The 20,781-nt window shown below is 34.2% G+C and overlaps 1 protein-coding gene across 6 annotated transcripts in view; it reads left to right on the forward strand.

The window, feature by feature from the left end:
* SCN1A (sodium voltage-gated channel alpha subunit 1) overlaps positions 1-20,781 on the forward strand; it is a 160,797-nt gene that overhangs the window by 64,428 nt on the left and 75,588 nt on the right. For 3 of the 6 annotated variants that reach the window (XM_050752501.1, XM_050752506.1, XM_050752505.1), the window contains exons 2-3: positions 6,970-7,085; positions 11,120-11,432. In XM_050752501.1, coding sequence (XP_050608458.1) covers positions 11,169-11,432 — 264 coding nt within the window. In that variant the 5' untranslated portion in view covers positions 6,970-7,085; positions 11,120-11,168. The remainder of the gene's footprint in view (positions 1-6,969; positions 7,086-11,119; positions 11,433-20,781) is intronic. The other 3 variants (XM_050752504.1, XM_050752503.1, XM_050752500.1) reach the window with 2 other exon arrangements.

The raw sequence follows: 20,781 nt of genomic DNA on the forward strand, positions 1-20,781 counted from the left end.
CTCACATTTTGCTGACTAAAGCAAGTCTCATGGTCAAACTGACAAAGGGGCAAGGAAGTACAGTCTAGGAATGCCATCTGCTGAGAGGGCCTGCAGGTCACATGGCAGTTAGTGGAGATGTGTAATCCCTTACAAGGAGCAAATGGTTGGATGTCTACCACGACTAAATGCCACTGAGGTGCCCGTTTCACCCCTTCAAGTCCATAAGATCTGCTGTTTCTCTGTCATGCCTAGCATCTACGAGTCTTTGGCAAGACTGGGATCTTCCCTCTCTAGGATCTAGCTTTGCAGTTGTCCTATTTGAGATGTTTGTCACCTGCCTAGGTCACTGCCATCCCCTTCCTCATCTAGAGAGTCTCACTGCTTACCCATACAATTGTCTCCCCGATCTGAGATTTCTAACATCATTTTTGCAATGTGTTAAAGATTTTACTGAGAGAAAAGAAAGCATTAACTTCAAGCAGTTTCTGTTTACTGCTGTACTAAAATTCCTGAGGTAATAACGACCTCACAATTTGCTTGAAATAATTTAAAAAAGAGAAAAATATAAGCAAAGCACACGTAAATGTATATTTTGATAAACTATGTCACCACAAAATAAATTTTTCAGTGGCTAAGACTCTCAGCCCAAGTCTAGAACATATATGTTTCAGTACTTCATACTGTCAAGACATATTTTTATTCAGGAATACATTCAGATATATCTTATATTGCTCAGTGGTGGAGTTGTTGCTGAAGTTCAATTGCCATCAATTGAAGAAATGATAGTGTAGTTAAAGGCATATTTGGGAAATAATAATTGCTCAAAAGACTAGACTCAATGAACTGTTTGGCCAAAGAAAATTTAACACAGGCTGGGCACAGTGGCTCACAACTGTAATCCCAAAGCTTTGGGAGGCCAAGACGGAAGGAAGGTCAGGAGTTCCAGAGCAGCCTGGGCAACATAGTGAGACCCCACCACCACCATCTCTGCAAAAGTAAGAAAATTAATCAGGCATGGTGGTGTGCACCTGTAGTCCTAGCTTGAGCTAGGATCACTTGAGCCCAAGAGCTTGAGGCTGTAGTGAGCTATGATCACATCACTGACTCCAGCCTGGGCAACACAGAAAGAACCCATCTCTTAAAAAAAAATTATCGTAAGTCAAAGAAAAATAAGATTAGAGATAGAATAATATCTCTTAGAACTATTTTTGAGTAGGAGAGTTTTCTTTCCAGCAAGAGTACAAGACTTTGGGCTACAAGAGTATGTTCAAGCAGATGACAGCTGATTTAAACGAGGCTACGTAGTTCTATTTGTTATTCATCAACACTGCCCCACACATACTGCCAAACTGGGATTATATTTAAAGTTAACTTCAAATGATGGGATTAGAAATTTATATCCTATTTTATTTTTCTAGGTATTTTACTCAATAATAATACAACAAAGCAAAAGAGTCCCAATAATTGTGCAGTTTTATTAAGACATTTAAATATTCTATGTTACTTAATTCCAAACATGCCTAGAATACAATGTTTTATTTTAGTTCAACATATAACATTTTTATCACACTCTTTGTATTAGATTTACATTAGCATCTGAAGTAAATATAGGCCACCTATACAACAGAGTAATAAGTGATGCACTCAATTTGAACAAAGTAGTTTTTTGATATCAGGTCGACAGAGTCACTAATAGATTGAGTGATTTTTTTACTTCTTAGTTTATTATTAGAGTGTCTTGAAAAACACCCCTGAAGTATACAAATGTAGATACAGACATATGTGAAATATCTGACCTTATTTTAACTGCAGTTTGCATAAGGCTTGAAAAGCTAAGGGTAGATAATAAAGTTATTTTTAAATGTAAAAATTTTAAACATTTGGATGAAATATGTTGTTTTAGTTAACGCCAACATACTAAAAATTGGCTAATTGAAAAATCAAATGAAATATTTTTGTAATTATAATTGCCCCAAATCAAATTATTTCCAGAAAAGAAATCTATAAAACAATACTTTCTAGGTTTGGGATTTCTATGTAAAAACCAATTTCTTTCTTGGCTGCTAAAAAATAGTTATGTGAGATCACAACAGCAAGAATAACATTTTACCTAGTTATTTTTATTATTATTGGCAGTAACATTCTTTTGTAAAGTAGGTGGCAAGAACACTACAAAACGAACTGAAACACTTCACAAATTGTCGTGCCCAGATGGTTTATGTCCCCAGAATAGTAATAGCTCTTTACAAGGAGATGGCAAGCATTTTGGTAGAAGTCTTTTTGGTTTCTCTTCAGTATGGATATTAAACTGCTTTATAGACAGAATTGAAGATATATAATTTTTCTCCACATCAGATTATATATTATAAGGTGGTCAAGATATATAAATGTTGCATAACTATATCAAACTTTGGAGTTACAGATAAATTATATAAAGTCATCTGCTCAGTTAGTAACTAGAAATAATCCGGTTTAGCAATACATAAAATGTAATAGAAATAAAACATAAATTGATGGCGGAGGTATAGTTCAGCAGGATTAAAATCTGCATCATATAATTCTAAACTTGAATATTATAATCATCTTCTTTTTTAATTTCGGTGTCTGCCATTTTTCAAAATTTTGAAGTCTCCATTTTTGCCAGAATGCTTTATTTACTGTATTTGTTTTGGGTCTCTCAAAGTAATATAAATTCCTTGGCGAGGCCTAGATCAATTACAGTAGATAAATACTATTGTAACACAGCTACTTATATTTTCATATATTTTACTTAATTTTAAAAACGTATTTCATAACTATTATGGCCTGGCAGACACTGATTTGGGAATTAGAAAATAAAAGTTCTGATTTAAGTCCTACCATTAATAAGCTGTGTAACCTGGGAGAAATCACATATTTATTTTGAAAGTAGGAAGCACATAAGTTCTAAACAAAGAAATTGCCCATTTTTCTTTCATTCAGTTTGTTTTCTATTAAATGAGAGGAATAGACTAATCTGTTTTTTAAATCTTTGCCATTTCTTGGTTTTGATTTACTTATCTTTGTCTAATTCTCTTAAAATAACTCACTCAACCTTTCAGAAGTTCAGAGGTCAAGGTAAACTAGGTTTTGTCTGCCTGAAACCCTGTATTATAGACTTACACTATTCCACATCAACAACAAAACACTATCATATTAAGGACTACATATATTCTTGTCTGTGAATAAACCATAAAAGCTGCACTTTATATTCAGTTCACTAATCAATTGGTTAGTAATTTTTTTCCTGTAAATCACTTCTAGGGTCAGATAAGGCATAAAATAATAGCAATTATTCTAATAGATCATAACAATAGCAGTGGAAACTGGGAAGAGAAAATGAGAGAATTTTCTCAGCAGGTTTAGGGAGAGGCAGGGGAGTGAGGAGGGGGAATTTCTTTTAGGCTTTAAAAACAACATGGAATTTAAGGACATTATTGAACCAAAAAAAGCCTCAAGACATTATCTCAGTTACGGTATTCCTCACATAAATACACAATGGCATCAGAGTGTGAAGTTGTGGATGTTGGGTGTCTCTCGGTGATGGGAAACATTAAATTTCATTCATCTTTCTCAGGTTCCAAACAAAGAAAAATTAGTCAGAGGACTAACACAGATATCACCTTTTTATCTCACAGAAGTTTGTGTGGAGAGTATAGCTTTGTGTGAAAGCCCAAAAGTCCATTAACCAAACAGATCTAACCACAGAGGCCCAAGTAGTCACAGACAGAGCTGCTCCCCAAATGAAGAAACTGCATGATGATTAACTTATAAAAGGCCAGTTTCTTCAGGTACAAAGCATTTATAAGGTTGCCTTTACAGTTAAGACTTCTGTGTGAAATGCCACAGGGAAAATGAAATACTTCATTGTGAGCTATCGTAGATATTTCTGTTTGACTAGAGAAAAGCAGATGCCCAAGGGAGTTTAATTCTAAGACTTCATGGGTTAGGATCGCTTTAAATAAAGCTCCTCCATCTGTACCTTGAGGGTCACCAAAGCCATATGGTTTACCAGTCCCAGTCACCTCAGTATAAACATCTTTTGGCTGTGATAAACGCCTACTCAAGTCCAGAATGTAATATATGTGTCCTCTTCCATGGGAAAGAGAGATATATAATGCCCAGAAGCAAAAACCTCATCCAATACTAAAACATTTATTATAAGTAATAAATTAGTAAACTCTTAGAAATGATACTGAATATTATCAGTATTAACTTTCTGGTCTTGTAAAGTCTCCCAAGAATGTACAGTGTTCCTAATCTATAATTATAATGCTATAGATTTATCTCCCTCTTTTTCTTTCAGTTAGATATTATCAGATTATATCTTTATTTACTATTTGTACATTCTAACAAATTTTTCCTTATTATTCTTTTGTCTACGTTATTTGATATTGGTCATGTTATTGCTATTACTTTACTATTTCTTTCCACTCAAAATTTCCACTTCATTTTCTTACAGTCTTTTTTATTTTCCCATGATGTCTCACTTCCATTTCATTTTCTTTTGGATTCTTTTTTCCCTGTCTTCTTTAGGGTTCTTATCTAATTGAATTCCACTTTTAATGCGTTTTTCTTGTCTTCCAAAGAATCATCCTTCTTCCAGTTTTCTATTGCCTACTACTCTACTTATTCCCAACATTTTTAAAAATTCCTTCAGATTTGAAGTTTGCTAACATGTACTTTGTTACTTTTTCTTCCTAGCTATGGTTTCTTAGTTCTCTTCTTAATTTTATTTTGTCCAAATGCATAACCATAGTCATCTTGAAAAGGCCTCTCTCTTTGAAGTCTTCTCTTGTTAGGAAAGTTTCATTGTCTTATCTCTTTTGAAAGAAGCAAGGTCTCCTCTATGTAACCAAATATTTAAATGATGGTTTTTATGTAAAGAGAAAGCTGTAAGGCAAAACTGCAGATTCTGTGAGGTTACTACCCCATATCTAGTGGCATGTATTTTCATAAACTAGGAGAATTAAGTCTTCTGTTATAAATTTTTAGAATAAAGAGGTAAAATCTCCTTTGTAAGTGTAAATGGAAAATTCATGATTTATTTCTGTATTTTAATCGAATAAGTACAGATTTCAAATGTAATTTAGAACATTTTCCATAATATTACTGAAAAATATTAATATTGAATGATATTTGACAGTTTTTAGGTATTTCATAATTAACCTTATGGGATTTTTAATGGGTTTTATTCTTATAATTATTGTAACATAATTTATTTTTAGGTAGCATTTGAATAGAAGATCTATTTAGAGTTAAAAAAATACTTTTTCTAGTATCAGTATGCTCTCATTATAATATAGGTTATATTGCTCACATATGAATATAATTCCTGTATCTTAAGTAATTTATAATTATATATAATACATTTGAACTGATCATATTTGTCAGTGTAGAATTCATGTCTTCCACTTTCTTGGTTGTTTATTTCTCCAGTAAATGATAGCCAGTGACCAGGGAGATTTTCTTTAGAGAGCTCTTCTCAAATGCAGTATTTCTAGACAATAGGAAGGCTTTTAGTAACTGTTTCTGTCCTTTCACACAACTTCATGGACAATAACACCAAGTGTGACACTCTATTTGAAAGACGGTGAAAGTGGGCAAAGGATATGAACAGACAATTCTCAAAAGAAGACATGCATACAGCCAACAGACACATGAAAAAATGCTCATCATCACTGGCCATCAGAGAAATGCAAATCAAAACGACTATGAGATACCATCTCACACCAGTTAGAATGGCAATCATTAAAAAGTCAGGAAACAACAGGTGCTAGAGAAGATGTGGAGAAATAGGAACACTTTTACACTGTTGGTGGGATTGTAAACTAGTTCAACCATTGTGGAAAACAGTATGGCGATTCCTCAAGGATCTAGAACTAGAAATACTATTTGACCCAGCCATCCCATTACTGGGTATACACCCAAAGGATTATAAACCAGGCTGCTATAAGGACACATGCACACGTGTTTTTTATTTTTATTTTTTACTTTTCCATATGAAGTTTCAAATAGATTTCTCTAGTTATATGAATTTTGTGATTATTTTTCAAAGGCTGCATTTAATTTATTAATTTAGGGAAAATTATATCTTTATGATATAGCATACCTATCTAATAATAGGATATACCTTTCCATCCATTTATATTTACTTTTGGGATTTATTCAAAGCTTTTACAAATGCTTACATTATATCTGGGAACATTTCTTCCATTGTATTTTTTCTCTTTGAAATACACTAGTTTTATAGTAGTTTTAGGTTCACAGCAAAATTAAGCCAAAATACAGAGTTTCCCCTTTCTCTACACACACAGAGCCTCCCCCCACTATCAATATCTTGCACCAGAGTAGCACATAGGTATTACTGTAAAAATAATCTATTTAGAAGAGAAAAATACAATGGAAGAATTTTTCCCTAAGTTAATAAATTAAATGCAGTTCAAATATACCTATATCGTATATAGGTATATTTTAACATATGTGCTATGTTATATGTGTTAGAATCAAAGTTCTCTTTGATTCAAGAGCTGTTTTAAAGAAAGTGTTTAGATATTGTATATAGTTACAATTGATGAACCCACATTGATGTATCATAATCACCCAAAGTCCGTAGTTTACATTAGAATTCAATCTTGGTATTGCACATTCTATGGGTTTGTACAAATGTATAATGACATGTGTCCATTATTATAGTGTCATGCAAAGTATTTTCACTGCCCTGGCAATCACTGATCTTTGTATTGTCTCCATAGTTTCGTCTTTTCCATAATGTCATATAGTTGGAATCATACTGTATGTCCATTTTAGATTGCTTCTTTCAATTAGTAATATGTATTTAAAGTTTCTCTATGTCTTTTAATGGCTTGATAGCTCTTTTCCTTTAATGCTGAGTAATATTCCATTGTCTGGATGTACCACATGTTATTTATCCATTCGCCTACTGAAGGACATCTTGGTTGCTTCCAGGTTTGGGCAATTATGAATAAAGCTGCTGTATACATCCGTGTGCAGGATTTTGTGTGGACATGAGTTTTCAACTCCTTTGGATTAAATCCTAAGGTATGCAATTGCTGGATCATATGGTAAGAGTATGTTTGGTTTTTAAGAAACTGCTAAACTGTCTTCCAACTTGCTGTACCATTTTGCTTGCCCACCAGCAATAAATGTGAGCTTCTATTGCTCCATATCCTCATCAGCATTTAATGTTGTCAGTGTTTTGGACTTCGACCATTCTAATGAGTATGTAGTGGTATCTTATTGTTTTAATTTGCATTTCAGTAATGACATATGATGTGGGGCATCTTCTTCTCATATGCTTATTTGCCATCTGTGTGTCTTCTTTGGTAGTGTCTGTTCAGGTCTTTGGCCCATTTTTTATTCAGATTGTTCATTTTCTTATTGTTGAGATTTAATAATGTATTGTATGTTTGGGATAACAGTCCTTTATCAGACATGTCTTTTACAAATATTTTTTCCCAGCATGTGGCTTGCCTTCTTATTCTCTTGATAGTATCCTTCACAGAGCAAAAATTTTTCATTTTAATGATGTCTAGTTTGTCAATTCTTTTTTTTCATGGATCATACCTTTAGTGTTATATCTAAAAAGTCATCACCTGAGTTCTGGTTCCAAAATGGCAGTGAAGAAGCAAGCTGGCACAACTCCTCCTCACCATCACTGCTAGAAAACCAAAAACATATATATGGCACTGAGATTATCACCAGAAATACTCCAGAACTCAAATATGAAGATGAGACATTTCCAAGAAAAACAGAGAAGTAAAAAGTTATCAACAAATTTAGAGTCAACTAGGTTTTCTCCAATATTATCTTCTAGTAGATTTTTAGTTCTGCATTTTACATTTAGATTTGTGATCCATTTTGAATTAATTTTTGTGAAAGGTGTAAGGTCTGTATGTCTAGGTTCTTTTTTTTTTTTTTTTTTTTTTTTTTGCATTTGGATGTCTAGTTATTCCAGCAATACTTGTTGAAAAGACTATCTTTTCTTCATTTTATTACCTTGCTTCTTTATTAAAGATCAGTGGGCTATAATTATGTGGGCCTTCTTCCACACTCACTATCCTATTTCATTGATCCATTTATCTGCTCTTTTGTCAGTACCACACTGTATTGATTACTGCAGCTTTATAGTAAGTCTTAAAGTTGGGTTAGTGTCAGTCCTCCGACATTGTTCTTCTTCAACATTGTGTTGGCTCTTTCGGGTTTTTTTGCCTCTCCATATAAACTTTAAAATCAGTTTATCAATATCCACAAAATAACTTCTGGGATTTTGACAGAGATTGAATTAAACCTTTAGTTCAAGTTGGGAAGAACTGGTGTCTTTGATATATTGAATAATCCTATCCAAAGACATGGACTATCTCTGCGTTTATTTAGTTATTTTTTGATCTCTACCTCACTCCATATAGAAAATAAATTCCAAATAGATAAAATATTTAAACTTATAACATTAAACCATCAAAATACTAAAAATACAAGAAGAAAAGGTGATATATATGCATGTATGTGTATGTATATATTTTATATCCTTTTTCCTACCCCTTACTGCCCATCCCTCTGGATGCCTTTCTAAGCATTATGCAGTATCCAGAAGCCAAATAAGAATTAGATAATCACATAAAAATTTTAACATTTTTAATTAAATCATTTAAAATCTGTAGCACAAAACACCATAAAGTCAAAAAACATATATTTTTAAAAAGACCACACATCAAAAAATCAAGTGGCTAATATTTTGTCTTAAAAATGCTACAGATTGAAAAAATAAAAGGAAAAAATGGGCTGTTCCTTAAGTAAGCAGTTGCAGGAAAGAAAATTAAAAATAATTCTTAAGTATAAGAAAAATATGTTCCACTTTTCTCATAGTAAGACAAATGCAAATTGAAATTATAATATGCTCTCATCTTTGCCCCTGTCAGGCTGGAAATATAAAAAATATGATAACACATTATATTGGTGAAGATAAATAGGCACTCTGTTACATTGCTGTCAGGAGAATAAGTTCATACAAACTCCATAGAGAGTAGTTTTGCAGTAACTATCATAATTAAATATTCATTCTTTGCAAAACCAAGTCTACCTTTAAAAATTAATTTTATAAATATATCCACATTTATTTGAAAGTATGTGTGTAAAAATGTATTACTTGCAACTTTATTCAATATTAGCTAAAGATTGGAAACAACCCAAATACATTCAGGGAATTGGTTAAATAAATTATGGCACATAACATGCAATGGAAACCCAAGTAGCCAGTAATAGGTATGAGTCAAATCTATAAAAATTAAGACAAATGAACTCTAATATACATTTTAAGTAAAAAACGCTGGTGTAAAACAGTTTGTATAATAAGATTCCATTTGTATATGTATTTTACAATAGAATATGTATACATACACTCATGTTCTAGCACATACCTATTACATACCTGGAAAAATATATGGAAGATAGGTAGCAGTGGTTGCCTCTAGGAAGGGGAATTGGGCCTGGGAAAACAAGGTAAAAAGGAGACATTATACTGCATTTTCTTGTAGATGTTTGCATTTATATCATTTACATATATTTTCTATCAAAAAGCTAGTTAAAAACAAAAATTATATATATACATCAGAATATTTTATTTCTCTTTTGACAAAAGTTACTATATTTGTTATCCTTAAACTTTTATTTGCAAAAAATAAATGTTAGTATTTTCCTGATGCCTTATAGGGGAACCAGAGTTTGTAGACAGAACATTCAGTCTTCATTGATTAACAGGCAACCTATTCTTGCAGGTACTAAATAACTGCAGGTAAAGTTGTAAGAACCTCTGAAAACTTCACTTAATAGACTAAGGGTACATATTTAAACTTGAGTCCTCCCTTCTTCTGATCATCCACTCTGAAAAATATGGTTTTAAACCTCACAGCAATGAGAATCTCCTTGAAATTTGAGGTCTCTGTCCCTCACAAAATAATTATGACTGCAATTTTCTTATTGCAGTTTATATACACCAAAGCTGTAATTAACTGTACCATAGCTTGCTGACCTTAATGAGTTAATGCAGTCTCCAAATAAAATTCATGGCCAAGTGGCAGCTTAGGCTCTGGAATGTTTTGGCGCGGTAATATCTGTGAAATCTGAGCTCATATTAAATATGCCTTAAAACAATACATCTGGGATTTGGCGTCTGGAATCAGATCAGGTCTGACTCTGCTGTATGAGGTTGATGGTTTTGCCTCAGGCCTTCATAATATGGTTAGCACTATAGGACTATAGAATCAGCAAGAATTTCATTATTGCTCCAGTGAAGAAAAACACTTCAGTTTCTATTGAGTTTATGGCACCCTGACTTCTTTCTGATCATTTTTCTTGAAACAGGAGAATCCTGCTGTCTCCTGCACTTACAGCTATCTTCTTCCACCCCCACCTCCATCTAGTAATTTCTTTGCAGCCTAGCTTTTCTCTCCTTCTTACTCACATAAATGACATTTGTCCAACCGTGGACTGTCTTTATCTTTATATGTTCAAGTAAGCCAACCATGCATGGCTAATGAAGTGAACAGGACATAGTTCCAGTTATCTCAAATCTTAGAAGAGGTTAAAGCCCCGTCAGGACAGCAGTAACTATTTGATTGGTCATTAAGGTTGGTCACTGCAAACTATCCTGGCTAGCTTGGCCAGGAATCACTTGTCAGACCTAAAGGGTTAGATTTTATGTCCTCTCAGAAACAATTCCTTTTCCCCTCATCCTTGTTAAATGAGCTATCCTTTGTCTTTATAGGCACAGTCTCCATCTTCTCGGTGTGTCACAGACTGAATAACTCATTAGGACACGGTGGTAATTAGCCTAATGTACTTTGATTAAGGCCATATTTGAACCACTTTTAAAACTCATGGCACAGTTCCTGTATCAGTAAAACACAATAATTAATAAATATGGGATGCTTAACTAAACTCAACACAGAAACCATTTGTGTTAAAAATTTTTCTTTAGAAATCACCTTTCAATTTAAGGAGAAAGCAAAATTTAAATCCTCTAGCTCCTGTTTCATGACAAGAATTTATGTTAACATCTCTTAGTCCTCTCTTTAAAATATCTGTATTCCTTTTATTTTAGGAATTTCATATGCAGAATAAATGGTAATTAAAATGTGCAGGATGACAAGATGGAGCAAACAGTGCTTGTACCACCAGGACCTGACAGCTTCAACTTCTTCACCAGAGAATCTCTTGCGGCTATTGAAAGACGCATTGCAGAAGAAAAGGCTAAGAATCCCAAACCAGACAAAAAAGATGACGACGAAAATGGCCCAAAGCCAAATAGTGACTTGGAAGCTGGAAAGAACCTTCCATTTATTTATGGAGACATTCCTCCAGAGATGGTGTCAGAGCCCCTGGAGGACCTGGACCCCTACTATATCAATAAGAAAGTGAGTGTTTTTTATCAGGCGTATTTTGCTGCTAATTGCCTGCTTCATTCCTTGGACTGTTGTAGCACCAACACATGCTGAATTAGCACAAAATCTTAAGTATCCTTCTGTTTAAGAAATGAAACACATTTGTGGGTGGTTTATGCATATACATGAGAAATGAATTGATTATATCATAACACACGGAACTGTCCCAAATGCACCATGACAAATAAAAAGAGGCCGGGTGTGGTGGCTCAAGCCTGTAATCCCAGCACTTTAAGGGGCTGAGGCAGGTGGATCATGAGGTCAGGAAATTCAGACCATCCTGGTCAACATGGTGAAACCCCTTCTCTACTAAAATACAAAAACTTAGCTGGGCGTGGTGGCACGAGCCTGTTATCCCAGCCACTCGGGAGGCTGAGGCAGGGGAATCGCTTGTTGAACAGCGAAGGCGGAGGTTGCAGTGAGCCGAGGTGGCGCCACTACACTACAGCCTGGAGACAGAACAAGACTCTGTCAAAAAAAAAAAAGAAAAGAAAAGAAATGAAAACAAGGAAGGAAGGAAGGAAGGAAGGAAGGAAGGAAGGAAGGAAGGAAGGAAGGAAGGAAGGAAGGAAGGAAGGAAGGGAGGGAGGGAGGGAGGGAGGGAGGGAGGGAGGGAATGGGCAGCTAATTTAATAAATTGACAGATTCTCTCCACAAATTAGATTTACTGTACAATTTTTTGTACTTTCTGTACTTGGAAATACTTGGAAATCTCAAAATCATGAGTTATAAAGACTACAGAAAATATGAATACTAATTTTTCATGCAAACAAATTTGATGCCACAAGGGTTTGAAATTCCTATGTCATGTTATAAACAACAAATCAATTAATTTCCTGAAGAAATTTTTTTACCTGTAAATTAACATTTTTACATAAACTAGAATTTTACAAGTTATTTAATATTTTGGCATTAATGTATTAATATTGGCAAGAATAACAAAAATGTCATAACCTGAAAAACCTATAAACAATATTTGAATGCGTGCTTTTTTTATATCCATGCTTGAAATGAATACCTTATATTAAGCATCCAACCGTTCATTATGACTGTCGTTTCAGCAAACCAAAAAGAAAAGCATAAAAAGTTTTAAAAAGATTATTGCATTGATTTTAAATTAAATGTATGACGTTAGGTGATTTGTAATATTTTCTTCTTTTTCACCTGACACAATGCATTTGTGACTCTTAGTGGAAAGACAGGGCACAAAGATTGTAATTAAATAATTTTTTTTGTTGGACCTGGACCTTAAAATGCCCCCTAAACTTTTAGGTACTGTTTCTGGCCCAGTTCTGTGTGAAGTTAGTCCTTGTCAAATGCATGCAAAAGTTTGGCATTTGTAATATGTGAATTTGAGGCAGTTTTATAAATCACTTCTGATTGACAGCTACAGTTTCAGAGGCAAGAGCTTCACAAAAGGTTGACTAGCCTTAGGTTCAGATTTTTTTTAACTTTTCAGGATATAATCAGTTTAAGTATAATATATTTTCCCTTTTTAAAAACTGGTCTATTCATTTTACAGTAGAGGAAGGAATGGATCATTTTCCATGTATTTCATTTTCTTCTAACTTTGCTTTTGAACACCATATTGTCAAATCTTAGTTAGTAAGAGATTATTAATCTCCTAACTGCCATTTAAGTTATAAGAAAAGTTGCACTTTATTATTTAATCAGCTCTTTGGAAATTAATATATCTGAAAAGCCAAAGTCCAAATTAAGCAAACTACGAGAACTTTATTTGCATAAGAAAAGTAAAAATGCAGATAATCCAATTGCTTAAACATTTTAATTCATTTAAAATGACTTCAGTATTGAAGTGAAGACTCTGATGTGTTCCAGGCAGAAATTCATTCACAGCGTAGAGTGTACTACTGTGTTTATAGCCATTGGATACTTCCAGTTTATTCAGAGGCTGCTCTTGGGATGTGTTAGTGGTCTCCATCCTCAACAGACCTTTCGCTACCCCTAGACACCCCGTCCTCACCTCTTTGGTGGCAATCACTATCTAAAAGTTATTAAAGCCACTCAGCATCTATCCCTTAATCAAACAGGGAAGAAATTTAGTATCTCTGCTCCTAGGCTGGGTCTTTATTTGTAAAACAAAAAATGAATGTTTTGAGAAAGACCAAATTAATGCATGTTGACAAAGGTAGACATTCTTCATCTGGAAACCAGAACATCCAATCAATCTTTTTTTTTTTTAATTAAAGAACTTTCAGACTGATAAAAGTGATTGTCTCGAGGGGATGTCTCCAAATAAAATGGTCCATAATTGGTCTATAATGAATTATATATAGCAAAGGATATAAAGACAGATGTAAATCAAAATCGTGCAAACATTTTCAAAATACTCAAAAGAAACATCTTAAAACTGAGGGTGAAAGGCCAACTCTGATGAAGTGACAGCCAGATTCTTGTGTTGAGGAAACCCTTATAAACTTTGTTAGGCTCACATCTAAACTTGCTCTTAACATCTTCTGTCCTTATCTTCAAATGCACATGGTATGAGGAAAGAAAAGCATTTTGGCATTTTGGAACAAATCAGTGTGCAAGTAGAACAACCTGATAAGAGAAATATTGTTATCAGGAAAGTGTTTTCCCCAAGGTAAGGTATATTCATGGCTTTTACATTGAGCTGACACCAAGCAAATCTTCAAATGTAAGTCATTCAACAGCAATGCACATCAAGCTTTTTGCAGGGCTGAAATCCTTAAAAACTAACATGGTGTGCTTAGAACACATGATGGAGTTATGTGTTTGAAATTTTCTTCTTTTGTGTTTTGATGTCTTAAGACTTTTATAAGTTGCCTGTATGCTTTTTTCTGTCTTTAATTTTCTTTTCTAATTGGATTATTTCAGTATAGAAGAATATTCTTAAACTCTGAATTAATTTGCTCTAAGTAAAGTTGGAATGCTTAGCAAAATCTGAACCTTTTTAAAAAATGAATACTTCTTTCAATATTCAAAGACTAATTTTATTTTAGTGACTGGGTTACCAGAGATTGGCTGGGTGATCTTCATTAAAACAATGCAGTACATATATACAGTACCCTTGACACAGCTAAATGGTCAAATAGTGGAAATGTCACCAGGGAAAATGTTTATTAGGATGAGATTTTCCACTAATGCTGGTATTGGGGGTGTGGATTAGTTTGGCCTGAGTAAAATGGTATATGCAGTTAGACTAGTGATTTCCTTAAAGTTGGACTCTAGTACAATAGTTAATGTGTCTTTGCATCAGTATACAAAGACTCTGGTTTTTTTCTCAACAATATAGAATAAACAAAACAAGCCAACTGTAAAAATATTTACAGAATCAATTCCTTATGTTATATTTTACATTAAAGTGCAGTAGTGTACATGCAAAGAATTTTTGTGAATAAAAACAACACAACCACCACACTGAAGCTCTCTGTAATCTTTTACACAGGCAATGTCAGTGAGCTTATAAAAATGTCACTGCTGAGGGTGTATTTTCCAATGGCATATGCCCACATATTTTTATCCTCTTTGTCCCAGTTTAAGATGTACAAATTATATAATGTTCAAATATTCTACTAAAATTATTGAAGTAGTTTAATCCATGTTCAGTAATATTGTAGTAGTAACTAAAGAAATAGTAGCAACCATCTCATGAACATTCCTGATGCATAGAAGCGTTAGAAGGTTTTTAGATCCTCAGATGTTTTAAGCCTTCATAATTCCAGGTTAAAAACTCAGGGGAAAAAAATGCTATCATAATACGGTGACAGTATTTTTCATATCATGTTAGCTCTGACTTAGTGATCTTTAGAACATGATTCCACATTGGGTTCCCTTTGTTTGTTTATTTACTTTAGCTGTGTAGCAAGGCACATTTTAGCTTGTGAACACACCTTTTTTTCCCTCATGGAACTTTTTTTCACAGTTTCCTTTCATAGCTTGGGCTGATTTTGTACCATTTGGCTCTACATTCAAATTCTTTACCCATTCTTTATTACAGAAAATGTCTTTCTTCTCATGTTCTTGTTAAAATTACAGATGACTCATTATTATCATGGAAGAAAATATCATTTTAACAATGTGACAGTTTACTGGAAATAGAATGAGATATTTTAGATCTGTAGTAAAAATGGATGTTTGTTAATTATGAAGTGCAGAAATGTATTCATTTTTAAACAGTCTTATGGATCATTTCAAAGTAACTTATTCTCTCTTTCTGTCAGCTGTTCTAAAAAGATGCACACTCTCTTTTTGTTGGGCTGCATGAGAAGTCATATATGAATTTGTGATTTCAAATTCATGTTTGGTATATGACTGCCATGGGAGTTTTTAGTTGTTAAACTGGGTGGAGAGAGTTTGTTTTGTTTTTAATTGAGATGATGGAGTTTTCCTTGCAAAAGTAATTAATGGGAAATCAGAAAAGTGGATGATTATTAAAAACTTATAATTCCATGAATTGTCATATGGGCAGTCCCCAGTGTGTAGTTGTTCTTTACTTATCATCAGCTCCTCTAAAACTTCAAGTCACCCAGATTCTCCCTTACATCCACAACCCTGTAGTTGACTTCCCAATCTTTCTCCTCCCTATGCACTGCTTCTTCCTTGTGCTTCTTTTTCCTTTGTCACCTCCCTGTCTCTGTCTCAGAAACAGTCCCAGGATGGTGATGTTGATAAATAAAATGATGGTTGGCATTTTTAGAGTATCTGCCATATCAATAGGAGATCCTTCAATTGAAAGTGACCAAAACCCAACAGAAACAACTTTTGGGGAAAAATAAAGGAAATGTGTCTAGCGAATCTGGTTTTAATATCAAAACACCCAGTACCTCAAACGATATCATGAGGGTAGTCCTTTTTCATGGTTACCTCTGCTTTCAACTATGCTGGCTTCATTTACAGGCTGGCTCTTCCACAAATGGCAGAAATAGCCACCAGTGGTGCTAAACTAACATCCTACAGCCTTGTAACTACTATCTTCTGCTCACTAAAACAAGAAAGAAAAAAGAAAAAAGGCTCACGTTTTCTTCAAAAGCTCTAGCAGTTGTCCTAGAATTGATTCTAGTTAGGTCACATGGCCTCCTCTGAAACACTCACTTTGGTCAGTGGTATGTGATGGTCTCCTTGGTATGGGATGGTCTCTGTCACATACTAACATGTGTTGCCAAGGGGTGGGTCAGCTCCACCAAGCAACATGGGAAGACAGTGGGTCTGAGGTTTACTCCAAAAGGAAGAGAAGAGGAACTGTTAGAAAAGGTGTCCTAAGTGGACAAAAAAAAAGAAGAAGAAAAAAGCTATGTACTCTACATGCTATATATAATATCAGTACAATTACTGTTCTTTTTAAATCCACAGATTCTTTCAAGATAACTCTTGTCTTTATTTAAATATTATGAAACTGAGGTTAAATAACTTGCCTAAGATCACAAAACTATTAAGTAACAGAGACTAGTTTTAAAACTAGACCAATGGGTTTCCATGGCCCATTGTCATGCTGGTTTGGATTTGCAGTCATAGCACTAACGACAGCAGTGGAAAAAAGAGAATTCAGTGATAGAATCTAAATAAGCCTATAGCTGTTCTTCCTGCTTCCTACTCATGCCATTTTGCAAGATGTGATTCTTGTCTCCTAGGCTAGCAGTATTTCCCAGACCCTTACTGGTCATTTCACCATTTGGCCATTTCCTGCCTTTGTAAAAACTAAAATCTTAGACACTCAGTAACCTAGATTAGCTTCTAAAATAATTAGAATTTTTTTTCACACTAAATTCCAGTAGGGTGATAAGCATCTATTTTCAAAGAGCATCAATTCAGGAAATTTAAATTGTGTGCCTCTATAAGGAAATGGCATTTAAATTGGGATCTGAAGGTTAAAAAAGAGGAGGGAGAGGAGAATCTTCCAAGGAAAGAGAACAGCATAGAATAAGACATATAATCAAGCTGACCTGTAATAGGTAAGAAGAGAATAAGGTGAGGTTGGGGAGGTAGACCTGGGGCTAGATAAAGAGGATCTTTCAGTACATCTTAAAGAGCTTGAAGGTTATCTTCAAAGCAAAATGAATTCCCAACAAGTATTTGGGTACAGGAGTAACATGGTCCACTTTACAGTGTTAAAAATCACTCAACTTCTCTATGGAGAAATTTAGGAGTTTTATGTTTGATCTAGCATTTTGACCATGGAGATGGAGAATAATGGATAGAATCGGAATTGGTTTGGGAGGTGTTTATGTGTCAGACAGAAGGAAGGTGATGGCCTCGTTTTCTTAGGTAGGAAGTTTGAGAAGAAAGATATTGAACCTGAAAATTCCAATACTAAAATTGGCCATGCTTGGAGAAACAGAAATGTTCTTATATGTGTACATTTAAGAGTTAGAATACAGATCCTTATATTTTTATTGACACTTTAGAATTCACAAGGGCATTGACATGTTTTATTTCACTTCATCCTCAAAACAGTCCTGAGATTGGTATTAGTATAATCTTCTCCACTGAGATGGAGAAATTGAGGGGAATAGTTTGCTCATAGTCCTCACACAGCAAGCTTGTAATCAAACTGGGCTCAAATGTGTTCTTTCCAGTCAAAGAGAAATTAACTGACCATATAATAGCGTATCAGACCCATGGTATGTACATTCTGATGATATAGGGCTGAAAAATGTTTCAGCTCCAGATTTTATTCTTTTCCCTTATGGTTATAGTTTCTTCTCTCTGCTGGAGAAGAGGTTGAGGGCTCTGCAGCTTTGGCTGACAAAAGCCTAGTTAGGCACTTTCTAGCGATGCACCTTCTGCAGAGTTATCTCCTCCAACGGCCCCAACCCTCCCCCATCCCACCCAGCTAAAGCTTAGGAACAAGCAATTTTACAGATTCTTCTCTAGGTACAAATTCTTCTCTTTTGTGTGAGCTTATGGCAACAATGTTTAAAAACTGACTATGAGGCATGGAGTTCACAGACATGTTTTGTTAAACTAACAAAATTACTTATAATTTTGAATTATTTTCTAGCATTTATAAATCAGAAAATCTTTCACACACACATAAAATTATACATCTAAGGATTTCTCTTGAAATATCAGTTCAGGCATCACTGACTTATATGCCTAAAACTGGCAGGTACCTACTGTCACTTAGCCTCTGTAGGCATTTTAGTTTGTCATCTGTGACTTAAGGACCACATCTGTCATTAGGTGAAGGCTATATATTAAAGCTTGGTGGCACACAGGTAGGCAAGTGACACAGATTGTTGTTTAGTCTGATTATCCCTGGTTGAAAGGAAAAAATTGAATGAGACTAGGAGATGAAAAAATATTAAATATGGCATACTCTTTTCAGAGTCAGATAGAAAGCCTGCAAGAAAACTTTTCATCTCCCAGTGAGCCAGAAAAGGAAGAAAATCTTGGCTCGAACTCACAGGCTATAATAAATGTTAAGGGAAGTAGGTGAGACCATTTAAAGTCCTTGGGAAAAAAATGATATACCATGGAATTGGCCCAGCATAAGAAATGTCCCCAGAGATATGTATTATACTAATGGAATCTCCTGACCATCTACGCTGCTCTTCACACCCAAAACTTTGAAGCATCTCTCCTCTTGCAACATGGCTCTAACTCTGCCACTTCATGCTGGAACCACTTCCCAAGCCAGCAGCTTAGAGCTATGAAAAGGTTAATAGCACTTCTGGGTAGGAGCTAGAGCCAGATAATTTTTCTGCTCTGACTTCCAGGGCTATTTCAAGGAAAGAAACTATCTTTTTCAGAGTAGCACTTTCTTACACATAGTGATAAAGTTTTGCAGTGCCATTAATTCAGAATTGTACTTCATTAACAGTTTGATAGATTTGTGGATCTAGAGATATATGTGTATCTGCGAGAATATTCACAGATACACATATATTCACACATATATATTCACATTTCCAAACAATTGACTTCCAAATGCATTTTTGGAACACAGCTCATGTACAAGTTGGAAATTACCTGTTTTAAACTTTGAAGCTAAAGGATAAATTTAACCAACCAGTAGTACATTCTACATTTTGTGTGTTGTTCATCATCGTAGCTCACCTTCCTGTGTTATTTCTTGTCTTTGCCAGTAGATTTACTTCAAGAGTAGGAAAGTGCAATAAATTTGGAGTCAGTCCTGTTAATTGGCAATGTTTCAATAATGTTTAGATGAAACACAAAGTTAGAGCTTATGTTTGAACTATGTACTTTGAAGAATATGGCACCTAGATTGCAATAAAAGTTAAGGTAATGGCTATATTTAAATGAGAAAAAGAAACTGGAAAAGCATGGCTTGTTAAATTCAATGTCTGTCATGGGAAAAAATTGTAAACAAATCACTTTCTCTAAGCCCAGAAACAAGAAAAGATTACTAGATAATAACAAATATAGTTTCATAAATAGCAATTTCTACCAAATCATTATAACATAATTATTTTCTTAGTAACTATTCAGTTAGATCAAGGGGCAAAATTTCAATCCACATGTACAACATAATCATTGATATTTGGGCAATGGTTTGTGATTTTTTATAACCATTAGGTAACAAAAACAGATTAAGAGCCCTGCTATGACAGAATCATCTGGATTACTTATTTAAAGTATAAAAACTAGGTATCAAAATCTGACCAACTAAATTGGAATCGCTTCAAGTCTGTGAGCTAAGTACATTTATTCTGTTTTCAAGTGAGGTAACTGAGTCACAGAATGTTAAGAAACCTGTTGAGGATCACACTGCTAGAAGGCAGCAAAGTTAGCTTTTGAACCAGAAATCTAATTTCAGAGTTTGCACTCTTAAGATAAAACAAATCACACTTATATTTTTGTAATGTTGCTTCCCAGATTATCAAACTGTTAATTACCAGAGTTATTACCAATTTTTCTATATAACTTACTTCTTGCTTTTTCTTTAAAACCAGAAATTATTTTTACATGGCAAGGATTGCTGAAGAAGGTATGAGCTTGCTGAACAATGGATGGTTTAAGTTTAGGGCTGTGCTGCCCAATACAGCGGAGATTAATTAGCCTTGTGTAGCTACTAAGTACTTGAAATATGTAAGTGTGACTCCAAATTTCAAAGACCTAAGAGATAGTAAAAAATATATATAATACCTCAAAAATTTTTTATATCTATTTCATTCCCAAATGATAATAATTCAGATATGTTGGGTTAAAATTCATTTCACCTGCTTTGTTTTTCTTTTAATGTGGCTCTCAGGAAATTTAAAATCATACCTGTAGCTCAGATTTGTAGCTTACATTATATTTCTGTTGGAAAGTGCTGGTCAAGGTAAACCTTCATCAATTCTTCTATATTCTATTAAAAGAAATAGTTGAGAATCTC

Source organism: Macaca thibetana, chromosome 12, assembly GCF_024542745.1.
Source record: "Macaca thibetana thibetana isolate TM-01 chromosome 12, ASM2454274v1, whole genome shotgun sequence".
Taxonomy (NCBI): domain Eukaryota; kingdom Metazoa; phylum Chordata; class Mammalia; order Primates; family Cercopithecidae; genus Macaca; species Macaca thibetana.